General features: G+C 35.5%; 1 protein-coding gene across 2 annotated transcripts in view; it reads left to right on the top strand.

Annotated features, from left to right (window-relative positions):
- Nucleotides 1-26022, top strand: part of LOC128998695 (probable cytosolic Fe-S cluster assembly factor AAEL012261) — a 52937-nt gene extending 26915 nt beyond the window's left edge. Inside the window, exons 5-10 of one of the 2 annotated variants that reach the window (XM_054424980.1) lie at nucleotides 4340-4495; nucleotides 20647-20766; nucleotides 21954-22073; nucleotides 22858-23077; nucleotides 23932-24089; nucleotides 25736-26022. In XM_054424980.1, the coding sequence (XP_054280955.1) occupies nucleotides 4340-4495; nucleotides 20647-20766; nucleotides 21954-22073; nucleotides 22858-23077; nucleotides 23932-24089; nucleotides 25736-25977 (1016 nt within the window). In that variant the 3' untranslated portion in view covers nucleotides 25978-26022. The remainder of the gene's footprint in view (nucleotides 1-4339; nucleotides 4496-20646; nucleotides 20767-21953; nucleotides 22074-22857; nucleotides 23078-23931; nucleotides 24090-25735) is intronic. The other variant, XM_054425074.1, reaches the window with a different exon arrangement.
- The last annotated feature ends 159 nt before the right edge of the window (nucleotides 26023-26181 follow it).

The raw sequence follows: 26181 nt of genomic DNA, 5'->3' as shown, positions 1-26181 counted from the left end.
CACCCACTGCAGTGGTGATTTTTTACTTAACACTTTACACAACCGCCATTGAAGCGCCGTCAATGACTGGAAACCTTGTTTCTAAGCTATTGGTGACGATCATTAATAAATTTAAGTTTCCCAGCCGTATGCAACACTGATTCAAGGTCTTCTTTCTGGTTACCAAAACTCAAGAACAATTTTATACACAAAGAATCTCTGATTCCTGACCTGGATGATGCCTAGTTATTTCATTTCATTTACATTGCACTTGCGATTAATTAAATCCGTTATGTAAGTAAAACGTTTTTAATCTCACTTGGTTGGGATTTGCTTCCAAAACGTGATCGAAAATGGTTGCGGTATTTGTAAACATCATATTTGTAAACATATCAGTGACAGCTAGAAAAAATAATCTTGATCTGAACAGCTGTTTGTTATTTTATAGATGATTTATCTTCTATATACATAAAATTAGAGTTTTGTCTGTACATTGCTCAGAATTATATATTTTAAGGTTATTTTTACGTTTTATACATTAAAGAAGCTGAAACAAGTCTTATCTCTATTTCTGTCTGTCTGTCTGTCTGTCTACTGTCTGTCTGTAACACTCAGGATGGCATTTTACGCAATATTCTCCAGGAAAACGAGAGTACCTCTCAAAATCCAAGTCATTTTAATGTGTTCACTGGATTGGCAAGAGTGTCTTTAACGATTAAAATATGATCGTCCGTAGTTTTATTTACAAAGTAGTGATGCCAAATTTTAATGGCTAAAGACACTCTCGCCAATCCAGTGAATACATTAAAATGACTTGGATCTTGATAGGTACTCTCGTTTTCCTGGATAAGATGGCGTAAAATTCCATCTTGAGTGTTATAGACAGACAGACAACATTTTTCCAATAACATATATTTTTCCACACCTCAAAATTTTCTTAGCCCATTAAACTGTTTAAAAACACTTATATCTCGAAAACGGCTTGAGATATGGCAACCTGTCTAAATTCTGGCACACTACGTGGGTGTCAACTTTTGATTATAAAATATATTACAACATAAAATAATAAAAAAATAACATTATTTTATATGGGTACAAATAACAGTTGCCAAGAAAATGTTCAAAGTCCAGACTTGTTGACACTTTTTCACACCTCAAAATTGCAAATATAATGGAAATTACAAGTCACAACTTTTAACCTGTAGTCTTGTAGTGCGGTGTTTATTATGAAACAGGTACCTGACCTGTTCAACTAAATATCCTCATTTCTCAGCTGTTTGTAATGGGATCGTTTAAAACTTGGTGGCGTATGATAGGGTATTTTAAATGCTAAATAAAAGTCTCCATGGCTTTTTTTCATAAAATCAGCAGGTTTTTTGTAATTAAAGATATAAAGTTTAAAATACCCGTATTTTGAAACAGAAACATATTTTCAATGATTATTTTTTCTTAAATACATTACAACGTATTAAAACTGTATACCAAGTTTCATAATCATATCTTAAATATCTTCAAGAAGAACTGGTAATATTGGAATTAATATAAATTTGAAATAAAAACTTCACCAATAAATTCAGAAATATTGGTGAAGTTTTTATTTCAAATTTATATCTTAAATAAGACATAAGACATAAGACATAAGACATGTTTATTTCCAGTAGACATATTACAAATGTATTGGAAGAGTCAAACATTTTTCATGCAGAGCAGTTGTCAAATTAAGAAGTAAGTTACAAAGTGTACTTTGAAGTCTACGAAAAAAGAAAATTGCATTTTAAGTTATATAATTGGTCTTAAACTAATATCACAGAGTTTATCACTATTGAGAAGTAAAAACAACCATTTGAAAGTTAGCAAAACATTACAAAATTAGACAGGTTGTTTGTTAGAATAGTTTTCGATCCCCCACCCCTACCCTGTTAAAGGGGTTAAAAAATATTGTTGATGTAAAAAAGTTGTGGAACCTATGTTAACAATTAAATCGACAAACAGAATATTTCTATCATTTCGGTTTTACAAATACAGATTTGTTTTTATATTTTTGAAATTGGTGCTTTTTCACATACATTAAATCGCATTTTGAAATACCTGTCATTTTGGCTAGGGGTGAGATATCCACCAAGGGTTTGCGTCATTATGTTTCTTTTGATAAACCCTTCAAAATGAGGGGTCACTCAAAAGGGGTTGCTATTTGAAAACAATAAGTCACCCCCACCCCCGCCTACCCTGTTAGGGGGTTAAAAATATTTTTGATGCAAAAAAAACGGAACCTTTGTTAACATTCAATGCCACAAACATAATATTTTAATCTATTTCGGTTTAAAAAATACAGATCCATTTCAAGACTTTATTTACAAACTTTATATGAATTTGAACGGTTGGTGATTTTTGACTCTAGGGACCTCAAAACGAAAAATAAATCGGTCCCAAGTCCAGGTCTTACGATAAGTACTACGGTAATAGCTTATTCTATGTATGGGGAATTCGCTAAAACACAGCAATTTTGAAACAGGATCACATTTTTTAATGATTATTTTTCCTTAAATACATTATGACGTATTACAACTGTATACCAAGTTTCATAAAGATATCTTAAATAGTTTTCGAGAAATATCTCATTAAAATATTTCTTTCATTCAAATTTAAATAGAATCCCACGGCGCCACTCGAGGAGGAAACGCTTCGCGTCTTCCGCTACAGTGGCGTGGCAATACAGCCGCATCATGAAACAGCGCCTAGCGCAGATCCAGCTGACCGTCTGCATTAAAGTATTATATTGTCTGTGGTTTTCACCATCAACTATGGTTTATTTATTGATTGTGTCTAATATTGTCTTTTTCTGGATCATCTGGCCCTTTTTGAATGCCAAATGCATCCCTATAGTCTCAAATATGTAGGATTAAAGGATTTCTACTGTGATTATATTGCAGGATTGTTACATGTCTAACTCTTTAATTTGGTCAAAGAATGTGTTTGTGTTTTTGAAGTATGATATGAATGTATTTGTGCAGGTTAAGGTTTAATGTATAAATCAATAATTCGTACAAATAAATCATATACCAATTATTACACCTATGAAAGAATAATATTTTTTCTGTTTTGAATGAAGCAATTTAGAAAACATAAAAATAAACGTTCTTGTGATAGCCAAAGATCAACTGATATTTAGAAAACTAGCATGTCTTGATTTTTGGATTATTTTTGCAAACAAGTGAGTAGAACAGTTAACACTCTTATGTTGAATTTTACAAGTTTAGGCCTATCACTTAACACTAGCAATTTTGAAAATTATACTGGGCATTTTACAACACAAATTTTAATCCATCCAAGGTTTTAGTGTCATGTGTCTGATCCCTTCTTTTTGTAAAGCAGTACCCAAACGTAACAAGCTCACCCTTGTAAAGAAAAATAAGAAAAATACTCTACAACAAACACATTCAAATATAAATATTTAAGTATGTTTATTTGTAAAGAAAAATAAAAAGGCTCTGACTTCTACTTTTATATATTTAAATATTATATTTAAATATATTTACTCCTTGCAATGCTCTCAAAGTGAATTCTTTACAAATCTTGGTTGCCCCTAGGTTGGAAGAACTTGGAAAATAATAATATAAGACAGAGCTTTGGCAGTGGAAGCTTGGTGTTAAAAAATATTTAAGTGGGCCCTGTAAAATAAATATTATCCCCAGAAGTCCTTATGGGACGTCCCTGGTACTGTTTGAAGTTCTTCAATTTTCAAATGGCGGCTCGTGTTGGTCGGTAAAAACGAACTTTTGACACTTGTTTCGCAAAAAAACTGATTTTGTTTTCCACAATTATATCCCTTCGGGATATAGGCTAAATGATATTAAGAAAATAAAGATTTTATTCAACCAACACCGCAAAATGAATTTAATTTGCACGATACGAAACTTTTCCGACTAGCTACAAGGAAGGCAAAGGACAGACAGACTCGTTGCTGGCGGCTGGGGCCCTACCCCTTCCACTTGTGTGGTTAGATAGCATTGTGGGTACCTTATTGTCTGATCAGCTGACTATTTGTAGTGTCTGCTACATTAATTCTTTGTATTATACGACGAATCGGTGCACCCACAAACTAAACTAGCTTCCCTGAAATCTAGATTACTACAATATGGCAGGCTTAACAAATGATATTCGTATGGTCGCCATGTCAGTTAAAAGTACTGTACTAAGGTATTAACAACAAGTTTTTTAAATAATCAAATAAATTACGTTTATAAATGTCCAGTAGTGGATATACAAGCTTTAAAATTTAAATTATAAGAAGGAATACCCTTAAGTAATTTTGACTGATGCCACTTCACCATTAAGTTTTGAAGTGTCATTGTGTTTAAAGGCTACCTGAAGCGACTAGGGGCAGACATGGTTCTAGACATGACTGTAGCAGATGATCTGTCCTTGACTGAGGCTCAGCTGGAGTTTGTTGAGAGATTCCGTGCCAAAGAGGCGGGCAACAAACAGGCACTACCAATGTTGGCCTCCTCCTGTCCAGGTTAGTCAGCATATCCATCATATCTCATACCCATCTATCCAGGTGCTGAAATATCCATACATAAATCCCAAAGTACCCATGAACTTTTGAGAAAACTACAAGTCACACCCCCACAAACCATATACTTAAAATGTTCGTCATGACGAGAAACCTTGCGCCAAACTATCCATTATTTCATAAATTGCCCTTTAAGGTCGTAATCCGTTTCTAAAGGGGACTTTCCATATACCTAATGTTAAAAATACCTCACCTTTTCTTACTTGTTTGTTATTCTTTCAATGTATAAAATCAGTTGTGAGTATTTGTTTGTATTACTGTATTCTGTTTTGTTTATTTCAGCTTAAATACTTACCAATCAATAGTTATACTAGGTGTACGCTTATTCTTCCCGTATTGGGACAAAACGAAGACAGTGAAAAAGGCTGCACTGGTAAAGGCAACCAGAATACACAGTAGTACCCTAGTTGTTGCTGCACATAAAAAAATATTATACTGGATCTAGCAGGATCTAGGCATGGAGTAGTATTTTTTCTGTGGCATGGATCAGCATGGATGCTCAGTGTCTTGGAGAGTAGATCATTTCGAGAATGCTAAAGGTCTGGTGTGGTTTGGTGCAATAGGTGTGGTGAATATCTGGCCCAAACTCATATGATGAGTAAATAATAATCTAGGAGATAGTCAATATCCAGAGAATTTTATTTGACGCTAATGATTTTCAACTTCTTCTTGGTGGGATTTAACATTATCTTTGGTCAAGTCTTAGCTGAGAAATCATCAAGAGCCTTAGGCAAGGACTCAACATCATGGAGGGAAGCAACTTCCACAAACAGTTTTATATCATCAGCGAACTAAATAAAAGGGATTTTGATAACTCTCTTGATGTATTTGAAGAATATGTAGTACTGAAAATATCTGAAATTTTGTTGGATGTTTTCATGATAAATATGCTACAAATCCATATTCACACCACAAAACCCATGAAAACCAGTTCACATAATCTAATCAAGACAGTTAGTAAAACTCAACCTGTTGAGAGAGTGTTTATTGTATTAAACCAAATTACAATAATAGTTATCACACATCCTTGTCAACTCCTCCTTATCCTCAGTCAAATAAGGACTCAAAACTATGGTACATTCATGATATTGGCAATTTTATCTCTAACCCTTTATCAAACAATAAATTATGTCAATTAGTATTTGTTTGTTTTTACTTTTAGCTAGGGTATTTTAAAAAGTTTCTGTTAGTAGGAATTAGGAGGTTTTCAGAGTAAACAAATCTAAAAACACTCATATTGTGCACCACAGCCCTCTAAGAAAGCCTGTCACCATTGGTGGCCAGAATGCACCCACTTTTCATGCTGGATAAGTGTTTACCGACTCTCTTACATTAAATCTTATCAAAATTGGAGTTTGATCAATAGTAGAGGGTTAAAATTTCATCGGGTACAAATTTTACCTATAGCCTACCTCCATGACCCTTCATCGGGGAATAAAAAATTCTATATACTACTTGGTTTATTTTTCAAGCTATTTTTACCACATGCGCTAAACCCATAGAATTTTGAGGTTTTCAGAGTATAAAATGGCAAAAAAAAATTTATTTTACGCCATTCAACCCTCGGTAAAGTCTGTTTTTTCATAGTCTGGCCAGAATGACTTATTACACTCATCATACTATAGATATGTGTTTACTCTCTTTCATCCAGTCATATCAAAAGTGGTCACATTAAATATCATGGGATACTATTTTTTACCGATACCTTTGGACTCTTTTGCATTATGTGTCCGCTCTTTATTGTGTATTATAAATGGAAAAATTAACTTAATGGGGTGTCTCCCGTATTACTACAAATCACATCAATAGTGGAGGATTAAACTGCACTGTAGAACTATATGGGATAAGATCCCCATATTGATGCATTATGTGTAAACTTTCATACACTAAATATTTGTTTGTTTTTTACGCTCTTTAAAAAGTTTTGATTAACAAAAATGAATTTGGATGTTTTAAAAATAAAATACCACAGGCAGCAAATCTGCATAACAAACTAATTTACAATTGAAGTCAGATTCATTTTCACTTGAAAGGTGAACACACACCGGAGCGGTAGCGGTGCAATATTCGCGCGGTGAATTAGTATATTGGAAGTAAATGCAAGCGGAATGGAGCGGTAGCGGTTTACTGCCCGTACAAACCACACTGCTGAGATGCAAAATGTTCCATTTGCAGCATGTTCCAGCGGTGCCGGTGCGACGAGCCTGGCATTTGTGTTTCTTCTCAATTTTAAGTAAAGGCATCAATGTATGGAATTCGCCATGCCTGAAATTGCCTTTCTGAAATTGCCTTTTGTTGATGTCATATACACACTTCCTATTTTTGCGATCGTTGTCTTCAGCTACAGCAAACAATAGCAAAATTTCTTCCTCATCGTCTGATGTAAACATATTTCTAACTAACAACCCAACTAACTTGTTGACTGCACACTCATAAATGAGGACAAAAAATTACTGTACTCTGCTGTCATCGTTGCAATGCGGAATCGTTCTGGTGTACAAGCCCCAGCTATACCGCCACCGCTCCGGTTTGTGCAGGCCTTCAATTATTTAAATAACAATAGGTTCAACGACTACCTAGGTTTGCTGCTACAGGGAGGACAGCTTAGTAAAATGTGTTTTTTAGTAAAACATTAATAGCTTAGTATACAAAAAGATTATGTTTCCATCTAATATATCCATAAATAATCAAACCACAACAGTTTACTAATTCTCCATAAGAATATACCAGGAATTTTTAATTTACAATTCTTAGAATCGCCAATAACCATAGGCCTACACAAACACTTCATTATAAGATGTTTTAGAGATAAATGGGGAAAACTGTTTATGATAAAAGGTTCTGTAGGCCCTTTTTTATGCACAGTGGTAAGGGTTGACTTAGCCTATCATTATCATTGATAAGTCAATGATAATAAAGTGTTGTTGTATGCCTTATGATTACGAAGATAATTCTAAAAATTGTAAATTTAAAATTCTCATGTTATTTACAGTATTTGGAAAATAAATAAACTGTTGTAGTTTGCTTCTTTATGGATATATTTTAATACAATTTGGAAATTTTGTTTATTTCATAATTCATACTAAACTAACTAACAACATAAATTTAATTATTTCTCGGATTTATGATATTTTATTTCAACGCTGCAGAGCAGCATGAGTCCTCTAGTGTTGTTTGAATGGGAACTGAATCTGACAATTTTAAGGGTATATTTTAGTAGAAATTCAGCCAGGTAAATGGAAATTAGCTTAGTCTGCAAGTTTGCTGCAGCAGTGGTATTTATATCTACCATGGTAGGGTAAGTAAGTGCTGCAAACATTAATCTGTTATGTACTCACTACCTAATACTCGGTTGAAATTGACTCTTATTTGATTGTGGTTACCAACCACCCTCCTGTTCAAACTAAAACGTCCAAAGCCGCTGCCAGTTGCACGACGTCCAATACTGTAGCTCAGTGCTGTCGCAAGACGTCTAGAGCTTATGCTTATGGAGCTAGGTTAGGTTAGGTTAGTCTGTACTACAGTCGGTAAAAAAGTATTCACAGTGTGCAGGTGCTCTGGACGTTGTGGGACAGCGCTGAGCTATTGGACGTCACAAATGAAATAATGAAATGAAATAATGAGTTTATTCCTTCAAAACAAATAAATACAAAATAATACAATCACTTGGAACTACGTTGCCACATTATCCAGTAATCGTGACAAACGTAAACAAAACTGGCAGCGTACATTTTGAAGAGTGTTAAGTGTGCTGTTTCTCTACAACCAATCTCATGACGTCCAGAGCTTGTAGAAGGACTACAGTATGTTGATTACAGTTCCTGTAGTACTTTTGGCCATGATGAGATTTGGACGTCATGCAACAGTCAAATATTTTATAGGCTATTGGACCTTGTGAGATAAATCAAGAATTTTATTTCGGATATTATGAAACTGACTTATATTATTCTACAAAGTGACTCTTGTATGTCATGAAATGCATTCTTATTTATACTTGATAGCAGTGGCGGATTCAGAGGGGGGGAGAAGGGGCGACCGCCCCCCCCCCTCAGACATACATACTGTATATATTTTCTACTGCATGTTATACAGTAGTGCATACACATTGCATAAAATAATTTGTCACACTAACTTTGGACAAAGAAATGGTTGGTATAAAACTGCCGTTTTGGAGACTTAGTTTACACAAATTTTTCGGGGGGGGGGGGGGTACCCCCAAACCCCCCCTCAGTTCGCCCCCCCCCCCTTGTGACAGTTCTAGATCTGCCACTGCTCTTTTTAGCAAGTCTGTCCACAGTATTGTGGGTAATTTCCTGTTAAAGGGAACATTCATTATTATCGATGATTTTTTTCTCAAAATATCGATATTAACAAATTGAAACATATCAGCTGACAACTACGATAAATAAATATTGTTCAGAATCAACAAACAAAAATTTTAAAATTATTGAAATAAAACTGTTCTAAACTAACCTGACAGAACTAACCAAACTTGCTATAACATTTAAAAACTCCATTTAATATTCTCCACTCGCCTTTTGTGTTATCAAACGGAATTTTTAAATGGTACAGCAAGTTTGGTTGGTTATGTTAGGTTAGCTTAGAACAGATTCATTTCTTTCCATATAATGGACTATATTTTAGCCTAAATATCAGCTGTCAATTTGTAATGTATAACTTAGTAGGTAAAGGGAAAAAATTGATATATCGAAAAAAATCATCAATAATAATGAATGTTCCCTTTAACAGGAAAGTACTGTATTGTGTTACCATGTTAGCCTACCTCTGAGTAATGATGTGCAATCCTGGTCAGTGTGTCATTATTGCGTAGCGATATGTATTGGAACGGGATGTATCAATACCTAATCGTATCCAATCCTCGTGCATATATTTTTACGTGTAGGCTATCAGATGAAATACTGTATCGGTTATTTATAATTTCTAGGAAAAAATGTAAATATCTTAAATATAACGAGCTGCAGAGACAAATACTATGTTACTTACAAGCTTGTAAAGAAGGTTAGTGATACATTTTACCTCACAAAATCCATTTCCTGTGTCTTTTTATTAGTACCGTATCAAACTCCTGGACATAACCTCTTAATTCCAGTAAACCCTCAAAATTAAAAAATAATTATTTTATTGTTTTCCTAGTTTTTGCAGATGGATAATTGATTAATAGAAAAAGTACTAATAATGCTTGTGGGCAGGCCTACTTGCACATTTAATAGTATACCCTATCATAACCAAACTTGATTATAGCATAGCATAGCATTTATACAATACTATGATTATACGCTTCCACTTACGGTTCATGTACCGATATCTGAATCGACACGTCATCGATACGCACATGAGCATATTTGAAAAATCTTTAAGTTGCTTTTTTTAAACATTCATCATGAAGAGAAGGTTTTATGGTTAATACGGCAAATTATGAGACGATAACGACATGTGAAATAATGTAGCCGTACTGTAGGTAATTTAAGAATAGGCTTTAACTTCTTATTCCAAAAAAAATTATGTAAACATTAAGTACGTAGGCCTACTCTAATTTCAGATAAGGTCTGTTAGTAAGAATTACCGTGGTACATCCGGCCAAGCACGATAACAAAAATGCAATAATACTGCAACTTATGTTCTGTTATAAAACAATCAATTGCTGTATTTGTTGTGCCAAGGGGGGTTATCAGTTATTACAACGGGAGCAGCCTGTGTCGCTGTGCATAAAAGCTCTCATAAGACTAAATGTGTGTAGCCTAGTTACAAACCGCTACAAAGTTGCAGTTCCTAGGGCCTCTACTCTGGACTTTCAGGCCTCGACTATAGAGGATGCCGCCTCGCGGTGCATATAAGCCCCCATTTGAATCAATGTAATTTCTTTGTAGACTTAATACTTTATTGCTTTCAATACTTTTCTTTGAAATGGTGACCATACAAAGTAGGTATTTTAATTAAATTATTATTTTTTACCTTTCAATATCCGTTTGGTGTTGGTAGATAAACAACTACATGTTTCGTGGCGACTGCCACATCCTCAGGTTATCCTCTTCTCAGATTCGTCATCAATTTAAAAACATAAAACACTGAACACACGTAGAAAAACACATTACATTTATTTCTGTACAGTCACGGTGCGTGCACGCGTTTGGTCGGGCCGGCGGCGACTGGCATTGCAGTGTCCAGTTCAAGGTCACGTGACGTGTCGATCAGCTGATTCCTGGTTTACTCTAATTATTGTATCAAACAATGCGTTGGCCTGGGTATTTAATTTATCATTTAAAAGGTTGTTGCTGACGGATTTTGCTGCTTTGTAAATTTCGAAATTTTCTAATGCTGTTATTCTGTTTCTGTTGTTGCATCTATGGAGAATTTGTAGGTTTTCATCTATTGTAGAATAATTATGGTTGGTGTTAATTAAATGTTCAGCATAATTTGAAGTTTGAGTTACTTTGTTTTTAGGCAGGTGTTCATTGAACCGTGTTTTGAAAGACCTCCTAGTTTGTCCAATGTAAAATTTTGGGCAGTCGTTGCAGGCTATTTTATACACCCCGCATGTTTCGTATTTATTTTTTATTTGTGGCTTTTTGTTCAAAATGCTTTCTAGTTTATTTGTGGTCTTGTAAGAAATTTTGTAATTTCTTTTCTTCAAAATATTTGAAAATTTGTGGCATAATTGGTTATCGTAACTGAGAGTAACATACCGTTTTTCCCTATTTGCATTTGGGCGTACATTTTTCTTTCTATGCAGTATTTTTTCGAGCAGTGTGGGGTCGTAGCCATTGTCGGCTGCTATGTATTTAATAATCTCTAGTTCTTTGTTGTAATCGTCTTCATTCATTGGGACGGTTTTCAATCTATGTATAAATGAGTTGAAAGCTGCCATTTTGTGTGAGGTTGGATGGTGTGAAGATGCATGAATTACTTGGCTGGATTGGGTAGGCTTGCGGTAAATACTGTATTGGAATTTGTCACTATTGCGTGTGATGGTTAAGTCAAGATAATTAATTTTTCTGTCCTGTTCTATTTCATTTTTGAATTTGATTTTTGGGTGTTTGTCATTCAGAAATTTGGTGAAAAGATCGATTTGTCTGGCATTGCCTTTGAATACGCATATTGCGTCGTCAGCATACCTCTGATAGAATATAACTTTATCTTTATATTTTGATGTTTCGTTGATGATATGCTTAGTTTCAAAGTCGTTAAGAAACAATTCGGCTAATATGCTGGATAATGGTGAACCCATTGCTAACCCTTCCTTCTGTATGTAGTAATTGCCTTTGTATTCAAAGTAATTTTGTTGTGATATTACTTTGGTTAGGTCTATCAATTCTTTGATTTTGTTTTGGCATAACGTGTTGTTTTCTGTCAATCGTTTCTCGAGTATAGCAATAGATTCCTCAACAGGTATGTTGGTGTACATGTTCTCAATATCAAGAGACATGAGAGTGTGTCCGTTTGCGGGTTTGATTTCATTTAACTTGTCAATTAGTTCAATGCTATTGCGTAAGCTGAAGTTGGGGTTCAATTTTATGTTGTCTCTAATTATTCTGTCAATTTTCTTAGCTGTACGGTATGCTGGGGCTGATGTGTAATTTACTAGTGGTCTTATTGGTATGTTTGGTTTATGGACTTTTGGGAGTCCCCTAAATTTTGGGGCGTGTGGGGCTGTGATTTTGAGGTATCTTTTTGTGCCGTCTGAAAGGAGGTACTTCGACTTGTTGATTTTTGAGTTTATGTCCTTGAGGAAACGTGGGGTGGGATCATTTTTTAACTGTTCTATGTTATTGTTGGCGATGAACTGGCTTATTTTTTGGTCGTACTCATTTTCATACATGATTACTGTGGTGTTACCTTTATCGGCTTTGGTCAATAATGCCCAAATGCAAATAGGGAAAAACGGTATGTTACTCTCAGTTACGATAACCAATTATGCCACAAATTTTCAAATATTTTGAAGAAAAGAAATTACAAAATTTCTTACAAGACCACAAATAAACTAGAAAGCATTTTGAACAAAAAGCCACAAATAAAAAATAAATACGAAACATGCGGGGTGTATAAAATAGCCTGCAACGACTGCCCAAAATTTTACATTGGACAAACTAGGAGGTCTTTCAAAACACGGTTCAATGAACACCTGCCTAAAAACAAAGTAACTCAAACTTCAAATTATGCTGAACATTTAATTAACACCAACCATAATTATTCTACAATAGATGAAAACCTACAAATTCTCCATAGATGCAACAACAGAAACAGAATAACAGCATTAGAAAATTTCGAAATTTACAAAGCAGCAAAATCCGTCAGCAACAACCTTTTAAATGATAAATTAAATACCCAGGCCAACGCATTGTTTGATACAATAATTAGAGTAAACCAGGAATCAGCTGATCGACACGTCACGTGACCTTGAACTGGACACTGCAATGCCAGTCGCCGCCGGCCCGACCAAACGCGTGCACGCACCGTGACTGTACAGAAATAAATGTAATGTGTTTTTCTACGTGTGTTCAGTGTTTTATGTTTTTAAATTGATGACGAATCTGAGAAGAGGATAACCTGAGGATGTGGCAGTCGCCACGAAACATGTAGTTGTTTATCTACCAACACCAAACGGATATTGAAAGGTAAAAAATAATAATTTAATTAATATAAAGCAATATCCAGAAGTAGGACAATGAATTCTAATTAGGTTATGTTTTTAGGAAAAAGCATTTAGCTTGGATTAAATAAATAAATATAGGATGGAGAGGACACAGCTAACTCACCTGATGAAAGGTTGCAGATGAGTCAAAGAACACATAAAATCACACACATAATTTACTTAATATTTCGCCTCTTTCAGAGGCTTCTTCAGAAGTAGGCCTAGATGGTAGTTACAAAACAACAGTTTAAATAGGATGACACAGTTTGAATTCAAAATGTCTGACAGGTTGTCCAACTGACACTGCACAAAGCACTAAATACAGGCACATTGCAATATTGTATTTACATATAATATGTACATTGAAAAGCAAATTAGTTTTGTCCATGAAAATAAATACTTAAGAGTTAGCTGTGAGGGTGAGGATATGAGGATATTATCTAATGTTGAGGTTAGGTGGGGTTCTGGAGTTGGTCACAAACTGGTAAGCTAATTCCCATCTTCTGAGCATTGAACTATTGCATTGGTTCTTTGGCAATGATTTTAGAGCTTTTATGGTGAAACAGTCATCAAATAGAAGTTGGTGGGATAAGGCATGTTGTGCAACTGGTTTTTCTTTGCTAGTTTTAACATCATGTCGATGGCCGTTCATGCGTTTTCGGAGAGTCTCGGTTGTTAGGCCTATGTACTGGGCTGGACAATGTGAACATTGAAGCTGGTAGATAAGGTTCTCTGAGCTGCAGGTATGATGGCCTTGGATTCTGTAATTTTTATTATGGTATGTGCTGGTAAAAGTTTCTGTAGGATGGTGTATCTGGCAAGATTTACATCGGTTTTCATTGCATGGGTATGAGCCCGGTCTTGGTTTTGATTGCATTGCACCCAGTGGGTCTTGGTTTTGATTGCATATGCTAGTCCACCCAAAACTCCCAAATCCATCAAAAATACCATCTGAGAAACCAAGACCGGGCTCATACCCATGCAATGAAAACCGATGTAAATCTTGCCAGATACACCATCCTACAGAAACTTTTACCAGCACATACCATAATAAAAATTACAGAATCCAAGGCCATCATACCTGCAGCTCAGAGAACCTTATCTACCAGCTTCAATGTTCACATTGTCCAGCCCAGTACATAGGCCTAACAACCGAGACTCTCCGAAAACGCATGAACGGCCATCGACATGATGTTAAAACTAGCAAAGAAAAACCAGTTGCACAACATGCCTTATCCCACCAACTTCTATTTGATGACTGTTTCACCATAAAAGCTCTAAAATCATTGCCAAAGAACCAATGCAATAGTTCAATGCTCAGAAGATGGGAATTAGCTTACCAGTTTGTGACCAACTCCAGAACCCCACCTAACCTCAACATTAGATAATATCCTCATATCCTCACCCTCACAGCTAACTCTTAAGTATTTATTTTCATGGACAAAACTAATTTGCTTTTCAATGTACATATTATATGTAAATACAATATTGCAATGTGCCTGTATTTAGTGCTTTGTGCAGTGTCAGTTGGACAACCTGTCAGACATTTTGAATTCAAACTGTGTCATCCTATTTAAACTGTTGTTTTGTAACTACCATCTAGGCCTACTTCTGAAGAAGCCTCTGAAAGAGGCGAAATATTAAGTAAATTATGTGTGTGATTTTATGTGTTCTTTGACTCATCTGCAACCTTTCATCAGGTGAGTTAGCTGTGTCCTCTCCATCCTATATTTATTTATTGAATTCTAATTAGGTATTTTAAGCCAAGTATGAATGGAGATGAGAGCAGGATGAGTGGCACGATCTTGTAGTCTTGTTAGTGGACTAAGGCCGACATATTCCTTAGACACAGCTGTTAATTAATAGCCCATACAGCTTATGGCGACTAAGAGACCTACAGTTTATAGTGGAATCCGAACCACATTTTTGCCTTTGGTATATACAAATTGAAATTGGTCTAATTATCAGTTTAGTACTGCAGATAGTCATAGTACTCACTCGTGCGGACGTTAATCCACACCATGGAGAATCGCATCCACAGTGCATGCCTATAAATATCCACAATTCACTTTTATGTTACGGACACACAAAAGCCTAGCTGGTAAACTCTTAGCCAGCCAATCATTGTAAGTTTAGCTGTATATATTACGGTATATCAAAGTGCCAAAGCAATAATACTTTTTACAGAGTATTTATCAAGCGTTCGAAAAAAAACTTAAAACAATTTTCAAGTAAATTTAAGAATAATTTGTTTGTTAGGCCTTTATGGGTTGATATCAATTTACATTAACTAAATATTCCCAAGCACATATGATGTGCCCTTGTTAATTACAATAGGCCTACATGTATGTGTATGTAGCTAGCCTAACTTATTGGTTAGGGTTACAGATTTTAGTGCGGAAAGGATGGATTTGATTTCCGGCACATACAGGTAGGCCTAACTCAACTTACGCGTTTGGACCGCTTTCCCTAAAAGCGCAACTTATATTTTGTCTGTCGTCTAAAATGCCACTGTTGTCATCTGAGACCACAAACTAACTTAAGTTACTAACTCCCTCATTTTAACAAAAGGGGCTAGGCGGTTGCACTTTAGTTTACGTCATACACTCATTCGAATGAATATATCGATCTGAAATCAATATATTGATTAGCCTATTTCATTCGGTTAACTTAGTTAGGTTGACATAACCTAACTAAACGAATGAAATACCGTAATCAATATATCGAATAGTCTATATATTGATATTCTTCATTCGAATGAGTAGGACGTCACAAACTAACGTGCAGCCGGCTAGGCTAGAGCAAATTTGGGGTTTTAGGTATAAATTTTCTGTTAAAAAGGATGCCACTCGTTTTATCAAAATTATGTGCAACACTTTTTAAAATTAATGCCAAGGCCTAAGTTATCTAGAAAATAATGTGTTGTTTTAGCTCAAGAAAACAAATAACTTTGTAGAAGTTAAATATTGTCTAGGTAGGCCAAAAGAGAGGTTGTTATAGAGCTCAACTTAAAATCTACAGGTTGCTGATTTGATTCCAAGGGAGATTGTTTTCAGACGCAGATACTATTTGTAATTATGAATAACAAAAACACAGAGGATATGCTTCCGAGAACTGGACCTGGATTAGGCGTCCTGCAGTTACTGTCATAGCCTAACCAAACCAACCCAACTTGCTGATGATGAGAAAATCAAATGAAAGTTAAATTCTGTTCATAAAATAAAATTATAAATAACAACAATTCGAACAAAAGATGTACAGTTAAGAAGAAATTGCATTCAAAGCAAAATCTGTGACAAAAAGTTAAAGTTACCGATGGGATTCGAACCAGCGACCTCTTGCATATTAGCACTCTATCCACTACACCACGAACACCGATGGCTGTACATCGTATCGTTGTGGTAATGGTGTTCCGGGACCCCACAACCCGGTCGCGTCACTGCAGGACGCCTGTCGCCTATTAATCCAAGCCCGGTTACCGGACGTGTATAGGTAGGCTACTCTGTGTAACAAAAAGGTGTAAAAAATATAAGGTTGTTGGGTAGTAACAAGACCATGGTTTGGATCGTTCACTTTCAAAACATTTAAAAAAACACAGAGGATACGCGTCCGGTAACCAGACGTGGATTAACTTAGGCGTCCGGTAGTGACGTCACCGGGTTGTGGGGTCCCGGAACGCCATTACCACAACAATACGAAATTTGGCCAGCGTTGTTCGTGGTGTAGTGGATAGAGTGCTCGGCTGATATCCAAGAGGTCCCTGGTTCAAAACCCATCGGTTTCTTTAACTTTTTGTCAAAGATTTTGCTTTGAATGTACTTAATTTCTTCTTAACTGTACATCTTTTGTAGAATTTTTGGCATTTATAATTTTATGTTATGAAAAGAATTTAACCTTCATTTGATTTTTTTCATTATCAACAAGTTTGGTTGGTTATGTTAGGTTATGACAGTAACTGCCGGACGCCTAATCCACGTCCTGTTACCGGACGCGTATCCTCTGCGTAAAAAAAAACATTAGCGTATATATCACACAAAATAAGTTAAGCAACCTCAGAACATAGGCCTAATTCAGCTTCTTAACTGTCCTAGCTAACCCTAAAAATTTTAGCTTACAGTTAATCTAACCCACATACCTAGGCCTAGGCATACATTTTAGGGCCAATAAACTGAACAATAGGCTAACTTACAAGATGATTAAGTTAAGTTAACACTATAAGTTACTTAATGGGGTAGGCATAGGCTACATTCTCAGTCTCTGCTCAGCATAGCCTAGACCTTTTTTCTTGGGATCATAAACTAATGTTTTATAACTTAGGCTACTAACATGTGTCCACAACCTAGGGTAGCTGGATACCGGTAATAATTTTGTTATCTTTGGATTCAATTAGACTCATTGACTTAATCATTAACCAAACCAGATCTTGGAAACTATGTACAGGTTTCCCATGGATGTTCAAAGGTTCACAAACACACATTTTTACCCTTATCATCAGCCAACCATAATCTTTAAGTTAGTTAGTTTATCTTCACTAAGTTCAGTTATTTTAGGTTAAGTTAAACTTAGGCGTTGAGGCCGATTTGTTTGAGACTTGCATTGTTAAGGCGTGGTTAAGCCTATGCCATTGAATTGTTTACTTACGTGATTTTATTCTGTTATTGTTTTAATCAAAATGCACCAACTTATCTTGGTTTTTGTTTACCGTACCACCAATCTCTTTCTCATCAATCTCATCCACGACTCAGATTTTCACTCTCAATCCACCAATCCACCTGGCGATCGACGACAGAAAATTTGATTGAAAAAATACTTGTAAACCAATTATTTTGAAATTTGTATATCAGAAATAGAAATACCTTAAGCCGAAATAGTAGTTCCTGTTGTTGACAAGACATAGACAAGGACTTATGTTATGTTACGTTGCTGACATTTCTAAACTGACGTAAGCTACGCTAGTCAAATAAACAAACCACGACCACAAAAGTCGTTAATTTACTTAATAACATTAAATCGAAAACATAATCGTGAATTGTTGAAATATACCTTAGAAAGAACTACACAACAAAATAAATCTGTGGTACAAGAATCAGATTTTTTGATGTTTTAGTAAAAAAGCCTTTCCGTAACAAAAATTTAGCAACCAAATTCTTTAGTGGAGTATGAGGACTTCACTTCGTTTCGTCCAATTAATACTAGTGATGGGTTGGTACCACTTTTTCCAAGTGTAAACCCTTCTTATCACATCAAATAACTACCATATTTAAGGTATTATATAGAAGTGTGCCAGCCTGATATTTTCAGTATGGTTAAACTCAAAGTAATATCGGTACTCTGAGATCACTGCAAAATCCAAAATATCTTTCTCAATTACTGAAACATCATCACTGTTTTTCACGGTCGCGGCAAGATCATGAACATCTTCAGCGGCCATGTAGACATCATCATTGGTTTTCGGATGGTGACAAAATCATGAAAATCTCCCGCGGCCCAAGTAGACATCATCATCATCTTCCACGATTGCGGCAACATCATGAACATCACTCACAGTCGTGTAGACGTTATCATCGTCTCCCGCCATGGCGGCAAAACCATGAACATCTCCTGCGGCAATGTAGACATCATCATGAACTCCGACGGTCATGGAAACGTCTTCATTGTCGTCTGCGACTACGGCAATATGAGCATCTCTTGCGGCCATGTAGACCATCGTCCCCTGGTATCGCAGTAACATCATCGATGTCGTCCGCAATCGCGGCCAAGTCATCTTCCGCGGCCATGTAAACATCATCATTGACTCCCGCAGTCACAGAAACGTCATCGTGTAGACGTCATCATCATCTCCCGTGATCGTGGCAAAATCATGAACCGTCGCGGAAACCTCTTCGTCTTCCTCTACGATCGCGGCAAAATCATGAACATCTCTTGCGGCCATCTAGATGTCATCATTGTCTCCCGGGATCGAGGTAACGTCATCGTCGTCGTCCGCGATAGCGATTGTGGCAAAATCATCTCCCGCGGTCACGGAAACATCATCGTCATCTTGTGCGATCGAGACAACATTGGTACCGAAGGTACCGGTACCACCATTTCACCATCGGTTCTCGATTCCGGTTCTTTTGCCAAGAACCGGCGGAACCGACATTTGACGTGAAGTACTGACCCATCAGTAATTAATACCTATGAAGTCAAACGGGGTTAAGCCTATGAGTAACAGCTAGTATTATTCTAAAATGTATTTAGCTGACTCAACTTACAAAAGCCGTTCCAAAATTAACCTGGTAAGTCACTGAGGGAGAACAGTGGGGGTAGCTCGGCCATTCTCGTATAGATCTGTGTGTCAGGGCAGTCTCACTGTGGCCATGGTAGTGTGAAGACAGAATGGTCGCTCATTTTGATTTTACTGCTCCTCAAATTCACTGACATAATAGTAGATCCTGCCAAGTAAAAAGTGCAAACTCTGACAAGATTTTTATGACAAAAAAGTATTTGGTTGCAGCTATTCTTTGGAAATTTTGTTAGGTGCATGATACCTAATAGGATGATCGAAGGAGTAGTTCGAGAATAGATTAATTAGCAAGACAGGCCATTACTTAGTAAGAGGGCTTATTAGTGAAGATGTGGGGATAGTGAAATTTCCTTTTTAATCAGATAGTTAAGGCTCAGTTCGAATCGGATCGGATATGAGCCGTCAGGTACTTAAACGTTCAAGTACTTTATAAAGTAGGCTAATATTAAGGCCACACTAATATCACACTCCTAAAAAGGGCAATAAGATAACAACATCAAAATGTTGTTGTTCTTTCTCTTAATTTTTCTATTCTTTCTCTTCGTCTTTGCATTCCACAAGTTGTTATGGTTACTGATCATCCAATCAGAGACTTCCAAGAGTTACGTCATCATCAGAGGAGCTAATGAGATCTGTTGTGACGTAGTGCACAGCAGGAGCAGACGATTGTTAACGCAAGCGTGACATCACCTTGGAGCTCTGCAGTGATATTACTTTGTTCTGCTTTTTATTTTGTATTTTCATCAAATATGTGATGTTTTAATAACAATAATATGAAAGACCTACCACTTATCAATAATGGTTAGTTTAACTCAATACATTTTAACACACTAGCATTATAAAATACAATTTTTTTATTGACTCTGTATTTTTCATGAGATACTATTGTTATGTAAGTAATTTTAGATGTATCTTTATCAATCATTGTTGACCTGCCCCTATATGATTGAGTTTCTACTGTATCCTGTTTGGTGACAAATAAGTGCAGAATAAGGGTTAAAAATTCAGTAAATGTGTAGGCCTAATATAACACTTTACAGAGTTTAGAAAGTGCCAAACGACCCTCTTAAATATTTCTTCTCAATAGTTAGCAATGTATACTTTAGCAAAAATGTATTACGTTATTTACTAACACAGTAAGGGCTGGCTATGTTTCAGGATGGGTGTGTTATGCAGAGAAGACTCATGGCAACTTTGTTCTGCCATACATCAGTACAACTCGATCTCCTCAGCAAGTGATGGGCTCGCTCATCAAGGACCACTTGGCAGCTAGTGTGGGTTAGTATCATCAGGTGCCTACTTTACTCTATATATCAATGATGGATGAGTAATGAGTATAGTAGCACCCATTACACAATAATATAAATAATTTGTTTACACAATTAACCCAAATAATAATATCTATGTGTTTATTTAGTCTGATTTTAAAGAACTAAACAATTACCATGTACAACAGAAGGTTAGTAATACTATATTTCGTACCTAGGGCCGAAAATGAGGTTTTGCCGGCTCGAGATAGTTTTTAAGTTCGAGACGAAGTCGAGAACTTAAATCGATCGAGAGCTGCAAAACCATTTCTGCCCGTGGTACGAACGCTATTTTTCACCACACTATACCCTATTACCACTATTCACCACTATAAATAATAATGCACACTGATAGTCAACACAACTACAACATTAAGGTTATGTAAAGAAATAATTTGAGGAATCAGCAAAAATAAAAATAAATAGTTGCTAGGCAATGGTGACAATAACACGATTCTATTGCAATGCTATGGTTTTTGATTGTGTATTTAAAATGCATTCATGTCATTAAGTTCATGTTATTAAGTAAGTAAGCGGACAGCTGATTTTGCGGCTCCGGCCTGTAAAAACCTGCTCGGTCCCCAAATTTCGATGACAGCTGGCATGGCCAGCAAAACGTAACTTTCAGCCACCAATTAACGTATGTAATACAGCCAAAAACATCATAGTGTGGTGAAAAATATTTTTACACAAGATGTTCAAGTTTAACCCATTGTAGAGCTAAATATTTAGAACCATCTTCTAATAATGTTGTCATAATTTAATCATCAACAATCTTTTTTTAAACTCAATACAGTATTCAGTTTCTAAGAAGACAAGAGATGACACACTTACTAGTGCAGAACTTGAGTGTTAGCTCCTTGTGACAACCAGCTAGGTTCTGCATGATATATTTGCCCCATATCTTACCCTTCTATTAGTTTTATCTAGATGGATCTTAATAGACAATATGTGGTCTAACTAGAACACTATAACAAGTACAAGGGCATTTGTTTTGGTTTAGTCCCCTAAAACCACTAAAACCCATTTATTTTTAATTGGCTTTACCTTAAAAATCAAAACTGAGTAACTATGTCCTAAAACGTCCTGAGGTGTTTTACTATGTTTAGTCTTGCTATTATTGCAGAAATCTAGCAAAAATCTTTTGAATCATTGCAGGCAGGCCAATCTACCATGTCACAGTCATGCCTTGCTATGACAAGAAACTTGAAGCTTCCAGACAGGACTTTGTGAGCAGCATTGACCAAAGTAGAGAGGTTGATTGTGTTATCACTGCAAGTAAGTTCACCACTTTTTTTTAAGCTTTAAAATGTATTATTAGTGCCTTACGTGGTTTACTAAGATCAATTATTAATTATGTGTTCAAAATCTTCAAAAAGTAATGACATAAATAATTCCTGCAAAATCTAGTAATCGTTGTTTTTTTTTCTGTAAAATTTGTTTGTGCCATAATTGTGTCTTATAGTTTATTTCACTATACTCCATTCATAATTGAGGGGAAGCAATTCCATCCCCTCCGTCTCACCCGAACCTGCCGAACTTTGAAATAACAGCCAACAGCTGATCAGTGTATGTATACATTAAGCTAGAAAACTGGTGGGGGAACACAGGAAACCTTTCACTTAGGCCTACACCACCTACATTTTGAGAACAAACTGTATTTCCCCCTTTATCAAGATTTAGACAAATTGAAATGTTACAGAATTTCAGTGTGAAAGAACCTTCCACCAACAAAAAATACAATACATTTTAATTCTAAACAACAGTAACAGCCGTTTGTATACAACTTTCTTGTTTTGCCACAAAAAGGAAACCATTTTGAGAGCTAATGGTTAACAATGTGCAAAATTGAGTTTTTGTGAATTATTTTATTAAGTTCATCACATGGACCAAAAGTGTATTATGGACCCTGGCTCATTCAGAGCTATGCTATAGAGATATAATGTCCACCTTTTGCACAAGAAATTTCTTTTTAGATCAACCTTTTCCAGAGTATGTCACACATTTGTATTTGCTATTGGAATTTCATTGTTGATTTGAGTTCATTGTGGTTGTTGTACAGTTGAGCTAGAACAGATGCTGATTGCTGAGGGCCGCTCTCTCACCTCAGAGGAGGAGGGGGAGGTTGACTACCCCTGGACCCCCTCCCCTCCCCTACACCACTACCCCCTGTCTGCCTGTGAAGGTAGTGGCTCTGGAGGCTGGGCTCACCAATTGTTCAGATATGCTGCATTAGAACTGTTCCCAGACTGCCAGCCTGACCTTACTTTCAGAACTCTCAGGTTAGTTAGCATCAACCTCAAAAAACCGTTGTTGTTTTCTGTACATCATAAAAATTAAATGGATTACTCAAAATATTAGAAACACTTTTCACCTTTACACCTATGCTTTTTCTATACAATTTCTCAATTATTGATAAATTTGTTCTTTTTCTTTCTTCCATTTTCTTTCTGACCCTGTCAGGATCTATGTGGATGAATTCTTCATAATTTGTAATTTTAATGTTGTAAGTTTAATGACTTATTTTACCTACTTTAGCTGTTTGCAGATTTTTCATAGGCTTCTTAGTTATGAATACTAATACTGTATGCAGTATAATCCTTACAAAGCCATCAAATTTGGATTTTGCAAAGTTGCATGATAGTATTAATAATGCAACTTAAAATAAACTCATAAAAAAACACTCCTCTATTGAAAATTTCAATCTCGTTTACAGTTTTTGTGGAAAATGCATCAGACATGAAATATTCACTCCCGTAATGTTTCAACACCATTTTGAACACCAGCTAAATGTTCAGAAATGTTCAGATCTACTCACATTCCTAATTAATTTGTCTGCAGTAAACTACAAAGTGCATAGATGAGTTTAAGGTTAATCCTTCCTTAAATATCCAATCATAACTCATAGTTTTAAGTTGATATCAGCAATGTCCTCTACTTTCCTCTAAAAATGTAATATTTTCATTAATAATCAGAGATAGTTTGTGGACAATTGAAAAAATACTGGTAACAATCCCAGATGATTCAATTAATGAACTATTTCTTTTTAATTGGTTGGTTTGCTAACTTTTTGAAGTGATTTCTTGCCATTTGGTAATTTCACGGTTTTATTATTCTTTGTGTGTTTGGCCTACAGAAACCAAGATCTCCAAGAAGTAACATTGGAAAAGGAGGGGAAAGTTTTGCTCAGATTTGCTATTGCGAATGGTTTCCGCAACATTCAGAATCTTGTACAAAAGCTTAAGAGGGGAAAATGTCCTTATGATTATGTAGAGGTCATGGCTTGTCCTTCAGGTATGTGTGTTTCATCTTAAAAAAAATTTAAAAACCAAGATACAATTGCATAGGCCTACTTATGTTTAGAATTAAGATAACCATTTGTCAAGGTTGTTCCATCTTTTAGAAAATTTCCCATATAAGAAAATTTCCATTGTAGGGAATATAACAAAGGTCTCATCGCCTCATGGTAAGACCTGGACCCAGGACTGATTTACTTTTTTGTTTTTATGTTGTTAAATGTAAAACCATCGTTTCATATTCATATGTGTGTGTACATGTCCATTAGCATGATAACTCTAGTAAATATTTTAGGATCTTAATAAAATTTGGTAAGGGTTAGAGAACCAGCGTTATCAGACTATGGGAATGGGGTTTTATAGGGTAAAGAATGGTTGTTCTAATTTTTGACCCTAAAGACATAGAATCTCTCAGATTCTCTATAAACCTTATAGATCCTAACAAACAAATAATTTAGTATTATGAAGTGTTTTTATGCAGTTAATATGGAGAAAATAAAAAAAAATTATGGAAAAATAATTAAATTGCTGTATTTGATCAAACTTGACAAATTGATTTATTTTATACAAAGCTAGTAACATGTAACTAAAAAATTGTTACATTTTCAAATAATAACTAAATTAGTTCAGTTGAATCAAACTCATACTTTAATGTAAACAGAAAAACTAATACAAACAAAGCAAATACAAAATAACAGGTGATCATTAATTAATTCATATACACATATGGTCTTAATAGTACATCAGTTAAACACATCAATTCTCCCCTCTGAAATGTTTTGGTAAAGTTATTTCGCATTTGAGTAGTTGGTCAACATGACGCCTCCAGACAGTTCCATCGTCCATTTGTACTTTATACAGAAGGTTGCTTTCCCTTTCCAATATTCTTCCAAAACTCCACTTGTCTTTAGAGTTTGAATAATTTCTAGCTTGTACTCTGTCTCCCTCCTTAAAATATCTTGTTGCTTGCTTCACATGTTCAGTTTCTTGTTTACATGTGGGATGTAAAAGAGCTATGTGTGTTCGAATCTTCCTGCCAAACATCAAGGAGTATGCATCTACATCAGTTAAACACATCAAAAATACACTTTATTACCCTACCTGTAGAAGAGAACCTATGTACTAGTTTAACTAATCCTATTTAAACAGGGAATAAATCTAACTTGTTTAAAAATATTACTTTCTAATTTATAATATAACAAATTTATAAAAAAATGTATGCACCTTCTAGTAGCCAATAATTCAATGAAATTGAAATTATTGAATACTCCTCTAGTTGCTTTACTAATGATAGACTTTGGCGTGCAAAGTCTGTTTATTCAAATCTTCTTGGTTTTGATATAGCAACTACTCATTGTAACATCGAAAAACTTGGCTTCTAAGTTGAAATAATTGTAACATTGTGTAAAATTTAATGCACACATAATATGTAGGCCAAATGCAAACAAATTTCTGCAAAAATTAAGTTTCACTTAATATTTGCATTTGTCCTGTGCTAAATCAACAATATGTTGATTTACAACTATGCTACTATGTGATATAGAAACACAGCTTATTTTATATGTAATTGAACCTTTAAGATAACGATTTTGATCATATCCTTTATTTATGTTTACTGTGAACATCCTGTGATTGTCCTAACAGGATGTTTGAATGGAGGTGCGCAGGTGCGTCCCAAAGACGGAGTGTCCCCAAGAGAGTGGACTGGTCAGTTGGAGAGCTTGTACAGATTATTGCCACTACACAGGTCCCAGGACAACTCCACAGTTGAAGTCCTCTACAAGACATGGCTGCAAGGACGACATTCAGACAAGACTAAAGCAATGCTACACACCACTTACCATGCGCTTGAGAAAAACTCAAATGCGCTCAACATCAAGTGGTGAAAGAGTTTAAATGAATTTGTACAGTGTAAAAACTAAAAAAATATAATTTTATTGTAATGTGAGTATATACTTAATTCCTTGAGACCGGTATTTTTTTCTTTAATTTTTCAATATCAATAATTTAAGATGGGGACGCCACTATGTGCGTATTTTAACCCAAATATGAGTGATGGATGAGTTTAGGATGAGTGGCGCGATCTTGTA

The sequence above is a fragment of the Macrosteles quadrilineatus genome, unplaced genomic scaffold (assembly GCF_028750875.1).
Source record: "Macrosteles quadrilineatus isolate MER2022 unplaced genomic scaffold, UCM_ALF_1.0 Scaffold_1__1_contigs__length_201487025, whole genome shotgun sequence".
NCBI classification, from domain to species: domain Eukaryota; kingdom Metazoa; phylum Arthropoda; class Insecta; order Hemiptera; family Cicadellidae; genus Macrosteles; species Macrosteles quadrilineatus.
This window is presented reverse-complemented; position numbering and strand designations above follow the sequence as displayed.